The 17,051-nt window shown below is 26.3% G+C and overlaps 2 protein-coding genes across 11 annotated transcripts in view; both read left to right on the plus strand.

Annotated features, from left to right (window-relative positions):
* LOC119684197 (protein shisa-5) overlaps positions 1-7,943 on the plus strand; it is a 34,690-nt gene extending 26,747 nt beyond the window's left edge. For 5 of the 10 annotated variants that reach the window (XM_038098176.1, XM_038098175.1, XM_038098177.1 and 2 more), the window contains exons 2-4: positions 6,912-7,032; positions 7,100-7,162; positions 7,239-7,943. In XM_038098176.1, the coding sequence (XP_037954104.1) occupies positions 6,912-7,032; positions 7,100-7,162; positions 7,239-7,401 (347 nt within the window). In that variant the 3' untranslated portion in view covers positions 7,402-7,943. Of the gene's footprint in view, positions 1-4,681; positions 4,835-5,152; positions 5,274-6,911; positions 7,033-7,099; positions 7,163-7,238 lie in introns of those variants that run through there. The other 5 variants (XM_038098184.1, XM_038098183.1, XM_038098179.1 and 2 more) reach the window with 4 other exon arrangements.
* A 3,665-nt stretch (positions 7,944-11,608) lies between these two features.
* Positions 11,609-16,846, plus strand: LOC119684198. The gene is made up of 4 exons (XM_038098185.1): positions 11,609-11,765; positions 16,345-16,438; positions 16,502-16,558; positions 16,624-16,846. The coding sequence occupies exons 1-4, from the start codon at positions 11,639-11,641 to the stop codon at positions 16,718-16,720; spliced, it is 375 nt and encodes a 124-aa protein (XP_037954113.1). The 5' UTR covers positions 11,609-11,638; the 3' UTR covers positions 16,721-16,846.
* The last annotated feature ends 205 nt before the right edge of the window (positions 16,847-17,051 follow it).

A 17,051-nucleotide genomic window follows, 5' to 3' on the forward strand; every position in this document is an offset into this window, starting at 1 on the left:
TAAAAAAATATGGGATTATGAATGTAAGTTACATAAATTTTTTTGTGAAATTATTTTCGATTTTTTTTTTCACTATAATTTTAGTGTTGTTAGCGAGCACATTTTTTTAATTAATTATTTTTTTTTGGTGCTGTTTTTTTGTACCATCTGACAGAGCTGTCATCCTACAAAATTAATGGACTTGGACGAGTTTATAGACTTGTTGAGTTGGTTTCCTTTCACTTGAATAGGGAGTCATGTCATTTGGTGTTGCTTACATGCTGATAACTGTGTTCCTTTGATCTACGTATAAGCAATAGTATTTGTTTATAGCAGTGGTAATTATAGCCGCCGCTAAGCTAACCTTGTTACTGTTAGTTAGCATCTTAAGTTTTGCTATTTTTATCTCAATATATTTTAAGTTGAACAATATCCGCTTGCATGAGTGGAGTAAAGGGGTTTACTTTGCAATTGGTAAGAATTCAATTCACATGCAATGTGTCATTTGCAGTAAATGATACTGAGAACGTTGTGATTGTTTTGGTACATTAGGTTTGACTTTGATTATATACTGATATCTAAATTCGTCTACTTATTTTTTAATTTGTCAAAAAAAAAAAATTAAATATTAGAAATTAACGTTAAAAAGAGTAAAAAAAGCTCGTTTTAAAGGTTTATTATGAAAGAATTAAACCGCTATATGAACGATAGAAATATAATAAAGCTTTTCGTATATTACAGTTCTCATAATCCTATCTTAATAACACTAATTAATATATTTAGTTTTAATTAAGATATTAATTATATTTTGATTGAAAGTTTTTTTTTGATATAAATTTATTGTATTTGATATTTTATATATACATCGCATTTATCATTAAAAATATGCCAAAGCACCGTCGTCTATATTCTTTTATTTCATGGACGAAAGAATAACTCCCTAAATAATGCTAATTTTGGTTGCAAATGCACTGTATATTTTATATAAATATTGTGTGAAAACTATCCGGACGTATGAAATATTGCATATAAATTGTGCATACATTTATTGTAAGCTGATTGAGGTATGGCCTTGTTGTTATTGTTGTAGCCAAAAACCCACCTGAAAGTAAATATTGAAAAGGTTAAAAAGACACAGCATAATGGGAAAAGTAATATGGCATAAAACAGAAGTAAAAATAAGTAGAGATGGGCATGAAAATTAGGTCCCATCGATAGAAAGGTACCTATATTAGCGCTTGATAAAATTCTGTACGCATTTAATGTAAGCTGATTTAGGTATGACCTTGTCAATGGTTTAGGTAAAAACCAAGCTAAAACCATGTAAAGGGTTGACAAGACACCGCATAATGGGAGAACTGATAAGGGTAAGACAAATAAGAAGTAGCAACATATTGTAAAATAGGGCTGCAGTGGGGGCTCATATTGGATCTTCAACTTTTTCAGTGAATTTTCTTTTATTGCCGTTATCGGTGGAAATACGTGACTTAATAAGGAATTAATAAAAGGAGTATGAATAATAACTAATGTTTATTTTAAAATATAATATCAAGAGTAAGAAGAATGGGTCTCAATCGATATAATCGTTCAGCTTTTCTGGTATAAACTCTTGCTTGATGGCGCTCATATTTTACATGCTTTTAAAGTAAACGTAAATAGTATAATACAATATACAATATGATACAATATGTATGTATAATATATAATACAAAGTATTATATACAAATTTTAACTATATTGATCTAAATTTAATATATTAATGTATAATGCATAAATATTATTATTCTGCAGTATATACATATATTAAATATTTGTAAATCTTTAATCGTTATGTTGTTCTCTCCATCTAATGCTTTCTTACTACATATATGTACATATAAATATATTTACATACTGTTATGACATTTATTGAAATATCTAGTCAATATCTACAATCAATCAAATCTCCTTGTCATTCAAATTGCATTATTTTTCTTGTCCTTTCACATCGATTACTAGCTATAAATAAAAGAAATGTCTATTTATTTAATTGTTTATATTCAGTAAAATACGTAGTGAAATCGATTATTTTGTGATTCGACGAAAATAATTACTTTTAGTTGGTTTTTAGCTTTTCGGCAGTTGCAAGTGATATTAAATAAATTTATTTTTGCTAATAATACGAGTATATATAATAATTTTTTAATATGTACGTCTATATAGAGAATGTGACAGAGATATATATAGCAGATGGAACTTTTGAACTTCCCACAAGAATTGAATTGAAAAAGTTTCTAGAAAAAGTGGATGAAGGGATGCCTAAAAATAACAGGGAAACCTATGTGTTCTTTATAATTTTTAAAATGATTGTTTACATCACTTTGAGTATATGTGTTGTATATTTGGCTAGACGATGTAGAAGATATAGGAGAAAAGTTATAGGTACGAAAGAGTTAATTAAAGAATATTATTAATTTTGTTTTTTTTTTGTTTTATATATATGTAATAAGTTGACGAAAGAAACTAAATTCTTAATATAAATTCTTAATATATTCTAAACTAGTAGATGACCCGGCGAACTCTGTTCCGCCTTAAAGGCAATAAATAAGCAGTTTTTTTTTAATTGGAAAAAATACAAAAAAAAAAAAATACCTACATTAATCATTCATAATTTATTTGTGTATTTTAGTACACATCGCAAATTATCTATTTGTTGACCTCTGTTGTTCGCTCGACCTTCAGTCCTTAAATTTGCAGTATTTCGTATTCTTCTTGCATTACGGCTTTGTCGGGAAAGATTCGATCGTCTTGGTCGCGGCATTATTAAAAAACTAAAAACTCAAATTTTCAACCATACCATACATTATAATTGTTAATTATTTATTTTGTTGAGTTTGCAACAACCAGGTAGTTTTATTGATTAAAAACGATATTTATTGCAACACAAACTTATATTGATCTAATACAACTTTTAAAAACACATTAACTAAGTTATATTTCTATCTGTTAAATTTTAATAAAATATTTTCTTATATCAAAAATTTGATAATTTCAAAACCTACTTTGTCGTGAACGGGATAAACAGGTATCCTATGTCCTTCTCCTGGCCTTAAACTACCTCCCTGCCAATTTTCAGCTAAATCGGTTCAGCCTATATCCTTCTCCTGGCCTTAAACTACCTCCCTGCCAATTTTCAGCTAAATCGGTTCAGCCGTTCTTGAGTTATAAGTGGTGTAACAATAACACATCTTTCTTTTATATATATAGAAGAAGATATATATATATTGTTTTCAATAGAGATGTATTTTAAACAGTAGTAAATTACAAGAATAAAATTTTATTAATTATTAATTAATTGAATTTTTAGCTAACCATAAAGCTGTTTCAAGTATTGCCAAATACCTGTCATCAGTGGTCTTGGTATAATTTCTTATATATAATTATTTGTAAACAGTTTTTTTGAGATTGCATGCAATAAGTGTTGAACTCGTATACTTATAACTTATATGTGATAAGTATATAATTTAACTTTTTATTTAAGTAAATATATTAAAAGTTGGGTTAAACAATCGATCTCATCAACGGTCATTTCTCTTAACAAAGTAATTTTGATAGTTCATAGTTTTCATTTTTCATAGAATGCATGTTCTTTTTCATAGAGTGATAGTTTTCTTAACCGAATAAAATCGTTGTTTTGTTAACTGTCTGCTACCGGCTACTGCCGTCTGTTACACGCCATCTACACCGGCAAGACTTAGGCAAGATTTTATATTCGAAAGCAAATACCTATTATTTTATTAGTGATAAAGTGTGAGTTAGTGCAAAAATCTTGCTAAAAGTTAAGCCAGTGTATACGTAGAATTAACACGTTTAAAACTACCTAGAGTTTGAAAAATATTTAAAACACTATTGTAGGTGTAAGCGAGCTTTTACTGTAGTTGCAATTAAAGAGCATGTAAATAGGATATTGATAACCCCCACTTGTTTGAATTATGTTCGATGACATTGTCCGCTGAAAGTTAGAAAATGTCTTCAGTGACAGCCATTGTTGTTCATTATGATTGTCTCCTTGTCTTACAGATGTCGGATCGATACGTTTCCAAGTAGGATAAGATATATAAAAATGCTTTGTAGTACTGCATTTTAGTTTTACTTTTATATTTTATTTAGAAGTAGATACTTTATAAGTATCTGTTACAGTGTCTTGCGACAGGTGTCAAATTCTTAAGGGTGTCACAATGTACCTCATGGTCTAAGTGCGTCTTCGGACGGTACCGATAACGTAACCTAACGTAGCCTAAGTATGTGCTATTATTCTTATTAGTGATTTCTTTTGGATGTCATATGCCAAACTTTTGATTCATCCTGACATCCAAGTTTTTTCTTAAGTAACATATTTGAATTTAAGTATAAACAATTTTTCTGCATAGAGGGCGTTGTATTTAAAATTATTACTCATACATTTTGCGATGCGAGATAATGAAAACAATTCGTTTCTCTTTTATTAGATTAATCACTTCTCGTACATCTTATCTTTAATATTTTATCAATTTTTTTTTTTTTTTATAAAAAACATATATAAATAGTATTTTATCTGAAAAGGTTTTCATTTCTTTCTCTCATGTTTAAATATTTTGCTTTTGCTTCATTAATGGATTTTTGAGAATTAAATCGTTTTAAATAAATTCAGTTAAATTACGGTTGCAGTTTCTGTTCAAACTTTTTTCGGTTAAAATTGTTTTTTTTTCCGCTACAATGGATTTAAGTCTGGTATTCTGTTTGGGTGTTAGTTTGTTAATATTTGTAGTGACTTCCGTTGCAATTTTCGTAATGCGTGGACGAATTCGGAAACGTTCGAAAAAACAAGGTTCTAATGGTTTGTTAAATATATAATAATTATCAATTAATAATTTTTTTGATTTTCACTCATTTCACTCCAACATATTTCTCCCTTACTATAAGCTGTTTTTGGTATTTGTAATCTTTATTGTCAATAGCAATAAAAACGATATCAATTTTAGTTGTTATATATAATAAAGTCTTATCTTTTTCTATTTTTCTTAACAATATTATTGAATTTGATATTGATTAAATATCAACGAACAGTTTTCAACGTCGCAGTTACTGAAGTGAACATAAACGTGGAATTTATATTCGTAAATCCGATTTTATATATAATATATAGAAATCCGTATCTTTAATAATGTTTTGGTTATCCTTTTGCATTTTTATGTCATTCGTTTTGTCATTTCTTGTGACTTTATATATTGTACGGAGATATAAAGCTCAGCAAAATAAAGGATATGTTGTGGAAGGTAAGGCGGAGAGTGAATACTATATCAAAAGAAATAAAAAAATAGTAAAATGTGTTATTAAATCTTTAAAACTATAAAAACCTTAAAAACATTTTATAAAACTAAAAAAATGTTGCGATTAATTTAATAATGAATAACATTAAAAAAAAATTATTAAAACTAAGCCAACAGTATTATGAAATTAAATTAATTAACTCGTCAAAAAATAAGTGAAGTTGAATACTTCACACCTCTGAATTAAGTTGACTCGACTTATTATCAGTGTTGTATCGCCTGTGAATGACGACATCATACCACGAACTTTCATTTAGTCATAAAAATTCATATAAAAAGCGCAGTTTGATAAAAATAATGTTAATTTCATAACTTTAATCTTAATAATTTTTTCTTTATGACAACATTATTCTGATATTATTTATGACAATCATAGCAGCACAAACATCAACTATGGTCACAGTGTCTGCGATCATAATTGGGAGCTGGTATCCTGTTTATTTCTATTCTATGACAATATCATCTAAATACAACGGATCCAGTCTTTAAAATAATCTCCAAAACGATTATTTTTTAAAGATTTGTGTAGTGGGTTTATTAATAGGTCACTGTCGGTTAGATAGCCATACTGAAAAATTGAGTCTTCTTTTCAAAGATTCTTGTTGTAAGCGTAGTGAAGATTAAATATGCCAAGAACTCATTATCATGAAGAATTGAAGTATATTAGAATAAATTTCTAATGAAATTGTGAATTGTGCGAATTATTATTTTCTATTAGACTATGATGAACTCATAGAACTGTAATTCCTGAAGCTAGTAAAATAGCAGTATTTAATAGAGGAATTTGAAAAGTATTAAAAGGAACAATTCTTATTATGGTGCATCTAATTGAATTGTTGAGGATAAAATTCTATGAGAAAAGCTCAAAAAAATTAAACGGAAAAAGGTTTAAGCTCTATAAGGTGTTCTAGATTCTTTAAAATCACAAAGTTTTATATGATAACACAACGTTATCAGTAACGTTCATATTTTGATGTTGTCTCATTCATTTTGATTATGTTGAATTATATTAATTATTATTAATATATTATTTAATATATTTAATTACGCTTATTAATGCAAATCAATAGGTCAAATTGACAGTTAATGAAATAAGTGCAGCAATCCTGTCTACCATGTTAAATTCAAAGTGTTAGTAATAACAGATCCATTGAGTAGATACAGTATGGAGCAAGAAACTTAAATTTCACCTGAGGACTTCGTAAATTCAACCTATTCACATGATAATCAAACTGAGATTTTTCATAATAAACCATATATTGCATCTGGTTGGGTTTTAGGAAAATTAATAGTTTTGTGTATCATCGTCGCTTTCATAAGAGAAAATATAAAGTTGAAAATGGGGATTCTAATGAAAAAGATAGTAATTAAAATTCAATTACATTAATGTATTATAAATGTTATAATTATATGTATACATTTGTATTTGAATTTAATTTTTATAGTTTATTAATATTTTTGAAAATTACGAAAATAAAATTTTAATTCAGTAAAAAGAAAATTTTTTATATAATATTTATAAAATTAATATGAAACATAAAATTTTAATCTTATTAATTTAATTTTAAATTTATTTATTTTCAGCGCCTGTTGTAGTTACCTCAGCTACACATACTGCGCCTGGTGGTTATCCAGTTACACAAATGCCTCCGCCAGGTGGTTATCAAACAAATGTTACAGTGGCACCTTACCCCACTCATCAACAGTAAGTGTTCATTAAATTGTATTAATATTTAAATATGTTAAAAATTTTTTATTACTTTTATACATAGACCACATATGCAAATGCAAATGCCAATGCCAATGCCTATGCCTGGAATGCAACCATCAGGAGGGTAAGTTAATTATACACTTAAATTATATTACATATTATGACAAGTAATTTACTTAAATATTATATTGTAATTACAGCATGCAACCTCATATGGCTCCATACCCTCCGATGGGAGCACAAAGTTCTGCAATGAATCCACCATCATATGATGTGGCTGTGGCTGGTGTTGGTGCCGGTTATCCAAATCAATCTGCCTATGAAAAACAAGCGCCATATAATCCAAGTTTTACGGCACAATAAAGTCTTACACAATCAATCTAACATATAAGTTATAGCATTTTATGTTTATATTTAAATAATATTTCTATAAAATTTCTATTAAATTGGGCTAATACTTATGTGCGTGTACATTGTCTCCATTAAAACTATCCTGTAAAAATGTGTCTTCAATGGTGTGTTTCCTGTACTAAATGAAATGTGCTACACATTCTTTCATACGAACCAAAGGAATACGATATTGTGTTATTGTGAAATATTATTATTATATATAAATTTTATAAAAATATGTCAATCTGCACATTTAAATGTTTAAGTAGTGCACTCAGTGAATTAGACATTCAAAGAAGTGAAATGTATTCCGATCTATGCCATACGAAAATAGCACAAATGAATTGCTTCACGAATATCAAAACTCCATTTGATATATAAACTACAGAACCCATATGTTTAAACTTAAAAATCAGTTTTAAATAAATCATTATAAATAGTTATTGTTGTGATCTAATGTAAGATAATACATAAAAAATGAAGTACGATTTAGTGAATGTATTAATAAATTACTTAAATGTAATATGCAATTTTTTATTAATTTTTTTATTACATGAAACTATTCACAAAATGATTAATATATGTATATGAACTCAGTAATTTCCTTTATATATATATTGTTACGACTTTATATAGTTTTTGCAAATTAATTTAAAAAATGTATATGCAACGAACAGAATGCAGCAGTTATGTATTAAAAAAAATATATATTTGAATGAAATATTTATTTTTAGGGACTAATTTATATTTATATTTACACAATGAATTTTTATTAATTTTTCCTTTAATAAAAATATAAAAAAAAAGAAAAACAAACGAAATATTTTGGTTTTGCGTATCAAGTAATAATTATGGTAATATTTTTGGGGATCAATAGATTTCGTTCCAAAAAGTTTCAAAAATAAAAGAAAATTAAATTAAAATCATTAAAAACCTTTTTTATTTTATTTTCTTTTATTAGTTCATTTGGTGATATTTATTTTCGGTTTTAATGTTTAATTATTTTTTAAAATTATTTTTATTGTATCAAAATTGTGTTGTAATTGTATTATAGTAAGTTAGCTTTTAGTTTAAAATATTTTAAAATACTTAAATATTTTACATATAGCGTACTATACATGTACACATACAAACTAATTTTTACTTTAGACACTTTATGTTTAGAATAGAATACAAATTCAGAGGAATTTGTTTTCTTCAACTTAGCTTACCGTTGCAATAGCTGTGTGTAATACAGAAGAAAATCAGCCCTACCAATGAAGGTCAAAACATGTCATGTTGAGGATTTTTTAATATTAGAGAGAAATAGATGTTTCCGACTCAATATTTTTTTTGTGACTGTCCTGCTTTGGTAAAAGCTATAATCTGAATAGACGTTTCAACTGCATTTAAACATTTCCAACATACTGTCTCCCCAAATCGATCCATATTGTTAAGCTGATAACACATGTCATAGAGATCCATTAGATAATCTGCGAATAGCTTCAACTCTGTTCTACCTCAGTTATAAGTACGAACAACCTGGTTATTTTTAGTGTCGCGCCAATGTGTCTATGTATGTATATATGGAAGTGATTTTATCTTCCTACAACGATTTTGTGTCCTAGTCTATTATTTTTAAAGAAATACAACCATTATTTCAAGAGGTAACAATTTTGTTTCATGAATAATTAGCGTCTATCATATAATAGAACTGCCATTTTGTTGGTATTAAATATTCGAAGTTTTGTATAAGTTAATATATGTTATGACAGCAGTTCGATATCAGTGTATTCCATACAATCACCAGATATTTAAGAATAATTCTTTAATTAATAATAAAAGAACACATATATTAAGTCTAACTCAAAATGTAATATGAAAGCCTTCTTAATCAATATAGAAGGTAGAATTTAAGGAAGGAAAAATTATTATATTCTCATACAGCAGGAACTGTCTTGACTATATATGGATCATCTGGACATAGCAATATACTTTATGGTAATCACAAATAAATTATAAATTCACACTGTACTATATCGAACTCATGAAATGGTTTCATCTCTTCCACTTGTCAGATCTTCTGAAGGATTTGGAAATTACATGTATTTTAACATCAACATAATATTTAATGAAAACTGTTGGTATGAGTAAAGTATATTAATAGAACCTTTGTTGAAATGGTCTATAACCTTTATATGTGTTTGGAATAACAATGTTCGTTTTCTGGTATTGGTGTTCTAAGGAATTGTAAGACTGATTACTTTCTAATTAAAGAATAATTTTGGGGGCAATATTAGGTAATATTTGTACTCTATTTATATTGTATGATTCTAATAATACGATATCTAACGATTATGAAATGTTGAATAAATTACTTAGAGAAGGAACTGCAACTCAATCTATTTTTCATTATTATGCTTGTTTAAGTTAAGCAACACACAAAAAAAATTATTAGAATGTGTCTAACGAGCAGTGAACTATACTTATATAGATATACCCTTATATCTCACGAACTAAATATATATAGAATTAATGTATAAGCCGATAAAAGCAACATATAGCGGAGTACCTATCAATGAGTAATTAATAAAACTGATGTGTTCTTGACCTGAAGAACACATTCATGAAGTTAACGGCGTGAGAGTTTTAACTTCAATGATTGGTTCAATAACATGTTTAGACAACAATATATTACTGTTATTTTATTAAATTATTTTTCTATTATTTATATGTATATTACACCACAAATTTTTCTTTAGTTGTATGCTAAAGTTGTCCGTAATGTTCTTATAATATCACATTAATGTACTGCAAATATAATCGTCGAATCATTATTTAAGGCAAATAGGTTTAGTTTATAGAAAGTAGATGTTAGTTACCATTTTTTAATAACGGTCAAACTGTGAATAACATGTTATTATCCACTCTGATTTACTCATAAAACGTAGATTCAAACATTTATTGGTGGCAAACACTATTTTTACGGATGTGATCAGTCACAGTAAGTCTCGTCATCGTAACCAAGGTTTAATCAAAGGTGTACTCTATATAACATTTCTGATTTAGATTACAAAGAACAATATTTTTGTATTTAAAGGAAGTATAACAGTCTCCATAAAATGACCGATACTGAAAAGTTGTGTTTATTTTTCGAAAACAGGTTATATATTCCTTTTGGAATATATAATATATATATATACATTGGATTTTTAATTTATAAAGCATTATAATTATTTAATATAATTATAATCCTTATTTCCACAATGTTTGATTCGTTTATATTTAAATCGCACCTTATACTATGGACTTATAAAATGGTTCAGTATTGAATTTAATTCGATTTCCGTTGCTAGCTAGTGAATAAATGATTACATCCAAATAAATGAATAGACAGAAGAATATGGCTAGATCGGTTTGTCTCAACTTGCTGAACAAAAACATAGATGGTATATGTGGTTTCCTTAGTTTCATTTAATGCGTTGCAAATATTTTGAGTTCTATATTACTTGTATATTAAAAATTATTATTTTATAATAATTATAAATTTATTTCAGTTTATTTTTTACCAAATCACTTTATTGCTGTTGGATAGTGGAAAGAGCTTCGTAAAATCACTCATATACCTATTTGACAATATTTTTTTATGTGTGTAGGGTACAAAAACAAATGCTTTGATTCGAGCTTAAATTACCCGACTGTCTGAGAAATTATGTATTTATTTAATTTTGATTTATTTAATTTATATTTAGGAAATTTTAGTTAAACGTAACCATATATTTATAGAGTATAAAAGGGTACAAATTAATTACAGTTTTTCACATAATTTCTATATTTTCCAAAAAATAATGGATTTTCCCAATACTATAAATGTGATATACAATTTAAAGTAATATCACAATAAACATCGGACTCGGTTTCATATGGTAGTTTCTCTAAACCTGTATCTCAGCTTCTCTTAAAAACAAACGATTAATACTTGATTTTAATTATTTACATTTATTAACAAATAAACCGATCTAAGCAATTGTTTGAAATTATTCTCTTAGAATACAGGGAGTGCATTAAAAGGTGGTTCACATTTTTTAGAAGTTGAGTTTATTAAATTCTGTTTAAAGACTACGTACGTTATTTAAGTGCGCGGAATAAATTTATAACAATAATTATTTAATATTAAATATAAATAAATAAAAATATATTTTTGTACTCGAACAAAAATAAAGTGGTTAAAATGTATTCCCATTTTCATATATTTCTATCAATAGCAGGTGCAATGGTGATATTTTTTCTACTCTGTTCCTGCCTTTGTCATTACTTAAACAGAATGGAGCAAAAATTACATGGGCCAAGTTTAAATTGTAAGTAGAAACGACATGAAAGTAATATATATATCTTAAAAATAGAATTGAAAACATATAAAATATTTATTTAATAAAAACTACAAATTTTGACTAAAAATTATCATAAACTCTTTAAGCATATTTAACTCTTGCGGTTCAGGCATTTGAATATTGGATTATTGCCTAAAAATAGTATTTTTTTCTGTTCTTAATTGGTTTATACTCTGTATTTAACTTACGCTTTTCGTAATACTACAGCACAAAAAACAAGGCCTTTTTTTATTTTTCAACGTATTTAGGGTAGTTAGAGATTGCTCGGCTCAAGCGTCCGTTCTCACAGATATCCTTAGCAATAACGAATTGATGTTTAAAGGTTGAGGTTTTTAAATTGATTATAAAAATGTGGTTACAGGCTTCTCGGGGCGATATGCAGATCAGAGGTCAATTATTGCTTAGTCTGATGAAGTGATAAAAAATAATCCAGTCAAGGCGCAAAGAGGGGTTTTAAAGAAACCTCGCTGTTAATAGAGAGTAAAAGTGCTTAGGTGCACTGACTCAATTAGCCTTAACATAATAATATAAAAATGTTTAATTCTAAGAAATACGATTTTCGTGTTTTTAATAAACTTACTACAAATATAGATAAAGATAATATAGATAATAGATAAACATTTTTACCTTAGGCATTCTTTTTCTTTTCTAATTAAGTTTTAAGCACTGTCTTAGTAATAAATGTATATGTCAAAGTAACGACTGCAAATATTCCTAGGCACATTATTCCGTTATTTTTAAGCAAACTGTTTCTGTAATATAAATATAATTTAATATTATATTTTATATAAAAATTGAATATTTTATATTTTTTACTATTTTTATTATTTATTTATTATATCAATTATATTAATTATGAAGACAATTACATTAGTCGTCTCTCATTCAGTAAAACAGAGTATTAGAATATTAAACTTTTAACGGCTTAAGTGTATAAATAAAATATATAATATACAATATGAATTTTATTTTATACAGAATAATCTTCATCTAATAAATTTCTATATGGAAAAAATTTTAAATTTTATTTATATAAAATACAATTTTATTAGCATTTCATGACGTAAATTTTAAGTTGAGAATTGAAACTCTCTGTAAACGATTGGGAATCACTCTCGTATACATTAATAATAAAATTATATTTACATTTCTAAAAATAATTACCTTTTTTAAAAAAAATTCCAATAAACGTGCTATAAAGTATTGGTTAGTTTACTAATAATTGTTTATATTGAGTTCGCGCGCTTCAATTACTTGAAATACCCGTAAATAAATGAATAATTATTTCTAATGTATTTAAAAAAAACTAGTTTTAAAGAGATGGAAATTTTCTACTAAGTTTAAAATATTGTACGTTAGTTATTGATGGCTTACATATTAAAGTACTGCATGCACGTATTTGATTTCAATTTAAAAGCATTCTATTGTGTTGAGAATGGTAGCATACTCTCACTCTCAGCGAACGAATACGAATGAATGCGCATAAAAACAAAATTGAATGGAATGAATATTAGTTTCGTTTTTTGGAGTACTCTAACTCTCAACATTCTAAAATTAGTTGAAGTATTTGAGAGTACTCTAAGCATTTGATTTTCAGTTCATGCAAAAATTATGTGTTTTTAAATAGTAAGACACAAATTTATTTATTTAAGTTGTTTTATTAATTAAATATTATTTAAAATGTTAACAATATTTATATATTTATGAAATATAAAAAAAATTTTGAACAAAAATTTATTTAAATGGCTTTTAAATAAAAAAAAGGGTTTTTTTACAGTTTTAATACAAAAAATTTGAGGAGAAATAATGCTCTATAGTAATTTTAGTTTGCTTTTTAAAGTTAATATATAAAATATTACAAATTACAAATTTAATTTAATATATAAACTAAATGTTTAGCATAGCCTGACTTAATTCCTCTTTTTTAAGATTGTTGTGTTTTGATCTCTACTTAAATTCCATATTTATATAAAAATCTATACAATATATATAGAAACTGAGTACATATTCAAGGAGATATTTTTATATTAGTTATAACCTGAATCAATTTCTAAGCATTCTAAAAATCTCTTTTGACTCAAGAAGACACAAATAAATATTTTTACCATATCATACATAAAAATATTTTCTAGGGAAAGATAAATATGTGAGGCGAATTATTTTATTACATCATATAAAACTAAGGTCAAAGAAGAAAATTCTGCGCAAACTGTTTTTATTAGTTAACCCTTTGTATTAAATCTACCTGCTTAAGCAACTTTTGCATTGTTGGGTGCCACTAATAGAAAATTAAACCTAATTTACATACTTTACATACTTTGTTGTTGCAATTATTCCAAATCTCTACGCACATCCACCTTTCCTTACTTTTGCGCAGGCAACCGACGACACACAAAATATGGTATATAAAATATTTCTTTGCAAAAAGAGAATTATTTGAAATACTCTCAAAGTGATTGAAATACTCTCAAAGTGATTGAAATACTCTCAAAGTGATTGAAATATTCTCAAAGTATTTGTTTATTTGATTTTAAAATTCAAAACAAACGATTATGGAGAACAAATCAACCCCCACTCCATTGAAACAAATGCAGCACACATTCCATTCCATCGGACTGTTTACTCCGATGGAAATATGGTAAATATGGTACACATTTGAGAATTAAACGAATGACTGCAAAAACGAATGTTTTGATGCAGCACTTTATTACATATTTTATTCAAAGTTTTTTTTTTTATGGTGTTCCAGAATAAGTGGAAAGAATTGTTTATAATGTTACTATACTATATATACGAGTAAATTATATAAATAAGAGTCTTTGTGTTGTGATCATATATTGAACTTTGATTTAGTTATCTAATTTTGTTTAATTTGCGTTTTATTATTGTATATGTATATATATTTTGAAATAGAAAATATACCTATAAAATTGAACATTATATTAGTAATATGAAAACATATTTGAAAATGCAGTTTTAGTCTCATAATTATCATCAATAACTGATAACTTATTTAAAGTAAATTAGGTAAAGCTAAAAAACCATAGTATAATAAAATAAATAATTGATTCTTCATATAAAAAAAGATATAGCATAATAAATAATATAATCTAACAGATAATGACCCATTAATAAAATAGAATGCAAAGAAAAAGAAAAATAAAAAGATAATCATTATTATTAAATAATAAATTCGATTGGATTTAATTTTGAACTTAACTATATTTCCAACTATATTTCCATATATTTTGTAAATAATAGAAATGAGAACTGTAGAAATGAAATATAATCAATAAATAATATATTGCGAAAACTGCAAAAAAAAATATTTAATATTACACCAATTAATATATTAAATCTTATTACATTAAAGAATTCTGGCTACGCGGCTGTTAACAATATAATATAAAAAAAGAAAGAAATTTAATTTAAGAGGCCTCCACAAATCTAAAGATCATCTAGAGAAATCTTGTAACATATATAACGTTGGTGTAAAATTGATTTCCCTTTTATGAAAAAAATGGAAAGCTCTACAGAAATTGAAATGGTATCTAAATGACTAAAAAGTGATGCATGCTATTTCAGGGCTGTTCAAAGCACGTCCCGCGGGTTTTCCGGCCCGCGGGGCAGTTTTTAATGTACCACAATCGCGCTAATTATCTTTTGGTGTACTATAGTAAAACTACATTATTTCATTTTTCTGGTATGCCAAATAAATGAATTTAAAATAATAAATTAATAAAACTAAATTTAATATTATAACCATATTTTTATTTTTGTAGAAAACAACTATGAACGTATGTGTTTATTTCTGCGCCTCTCCAATCTGTAAAGTAATTTCTATTGCTAGCCAATAGATCTATTCTGAACAGCCCTGCTTTACATTATTCAGACAGATCATTTTTGATATATTATGGTTTTTTTTTACTGAAGCATTGTTAGGATTGATTTGTTTTAAATAATTTGTATCTAATTTGATATTAAAACGAATACTCACATTATCTTATGATTATGACTTTTCGAAGAAACGAAATTTTGAGATATTGAAAATATTTTCAGTGAAGAGGTGTTATGAGCAGTATTTATAAATCAAAAATGTGCCTTCTTCAAACCATACAATATTTTTTAGTTTAATCTTTAAGAGACGATCCGAAATAACTTTGCTACTTATGATAGGATAATACCGATAACATTAAATTCTTCTTTAACTTGAAGTATTCTGCGTCTTAATTTATGTATCTTATTGACAAAGATAATCATTGTTCAACCAATGATCCAGAAATGATTTTTAGTGCAAAAGTCTCAGTTAAATTAAACTTTATAATCATATATAAGCAAGTATGATATATAAACTATAATGCATGTGAATACTCATATATACCATATTTAAAGCAAGTATGATTATTTGTGTTTAATTCTAATAATGAAAAACATCTTTATATTAACATATAATGTGACTTAAAAAATTGTTAAAATTAATTTTACATATTAAAAATTTTTGATTAAAATATTAATATTATTAAAATATTTTTATTTCTGTATTCAGCTCCAATCAGAGTAACATCAGCTTCCTACACTGCACCTAATGATTATCCTACTATGCAAATATCATCAAATGTTTCCACTGTACACCAACAACCGTAAGAACTAGTATTTTTTTTTAACAATATAATAATTTATTTGAACGTTAATTTCTTCTCAAGATCACATGTGGCAATTCCAATGCAAATACATTCGAATAGAATGCAACAACAACCAATGTAACAAATATATATATAATATATTAGAAATAATATATAGAAAATAATGAAATTTCTTATTTCAGTATGAATCCATTTCAATCAACATTCGGTCAAAATTATGCCATGAATCCACCTTCGTATGATGCAGCAATGGCTGCGTCATCTCAAATGCGATACTAACATAAAGTTTAAAAGAACCTCACTCATGACTTTGTGATATTTAGTTTTATGAAATATAATTATATATAAGTTTTATATATGGAACGTTCTTTCACAAATGGGACGACTTTTAAACTCATCACCACCGATTTGTTGAAATATTTTTTTTAAGCTTCGCTAATGTATATAGAGTTATATTAAAAGTAACAATGATAATGCTACTAAGAATGCTATATTAGTTATTATTATTTCTTTTATAAGAAATGTACAATTATTTTTATTACTATATGAACATTTGTTTTTAATATTTATATTAATATTATATATTTTTTAAGAAATTATAAATAATAAT

This window comes from Teleopsis dalmanni, chromosome 2, assembly GCF_002237135.1.
Source record: "Teleopsis dalmanni isolate 2A chromosome 2, ASM223713v2, whole genome shotgun sequence".
In the NCBI taxonomy this organism is placed as follows: domain Eukaryota; kingdom Metazoa; phylum Arthropoda; class Insecta; order Diptera; family Diopsidae; genus Teleopsis; species Teleopsis dalmanni.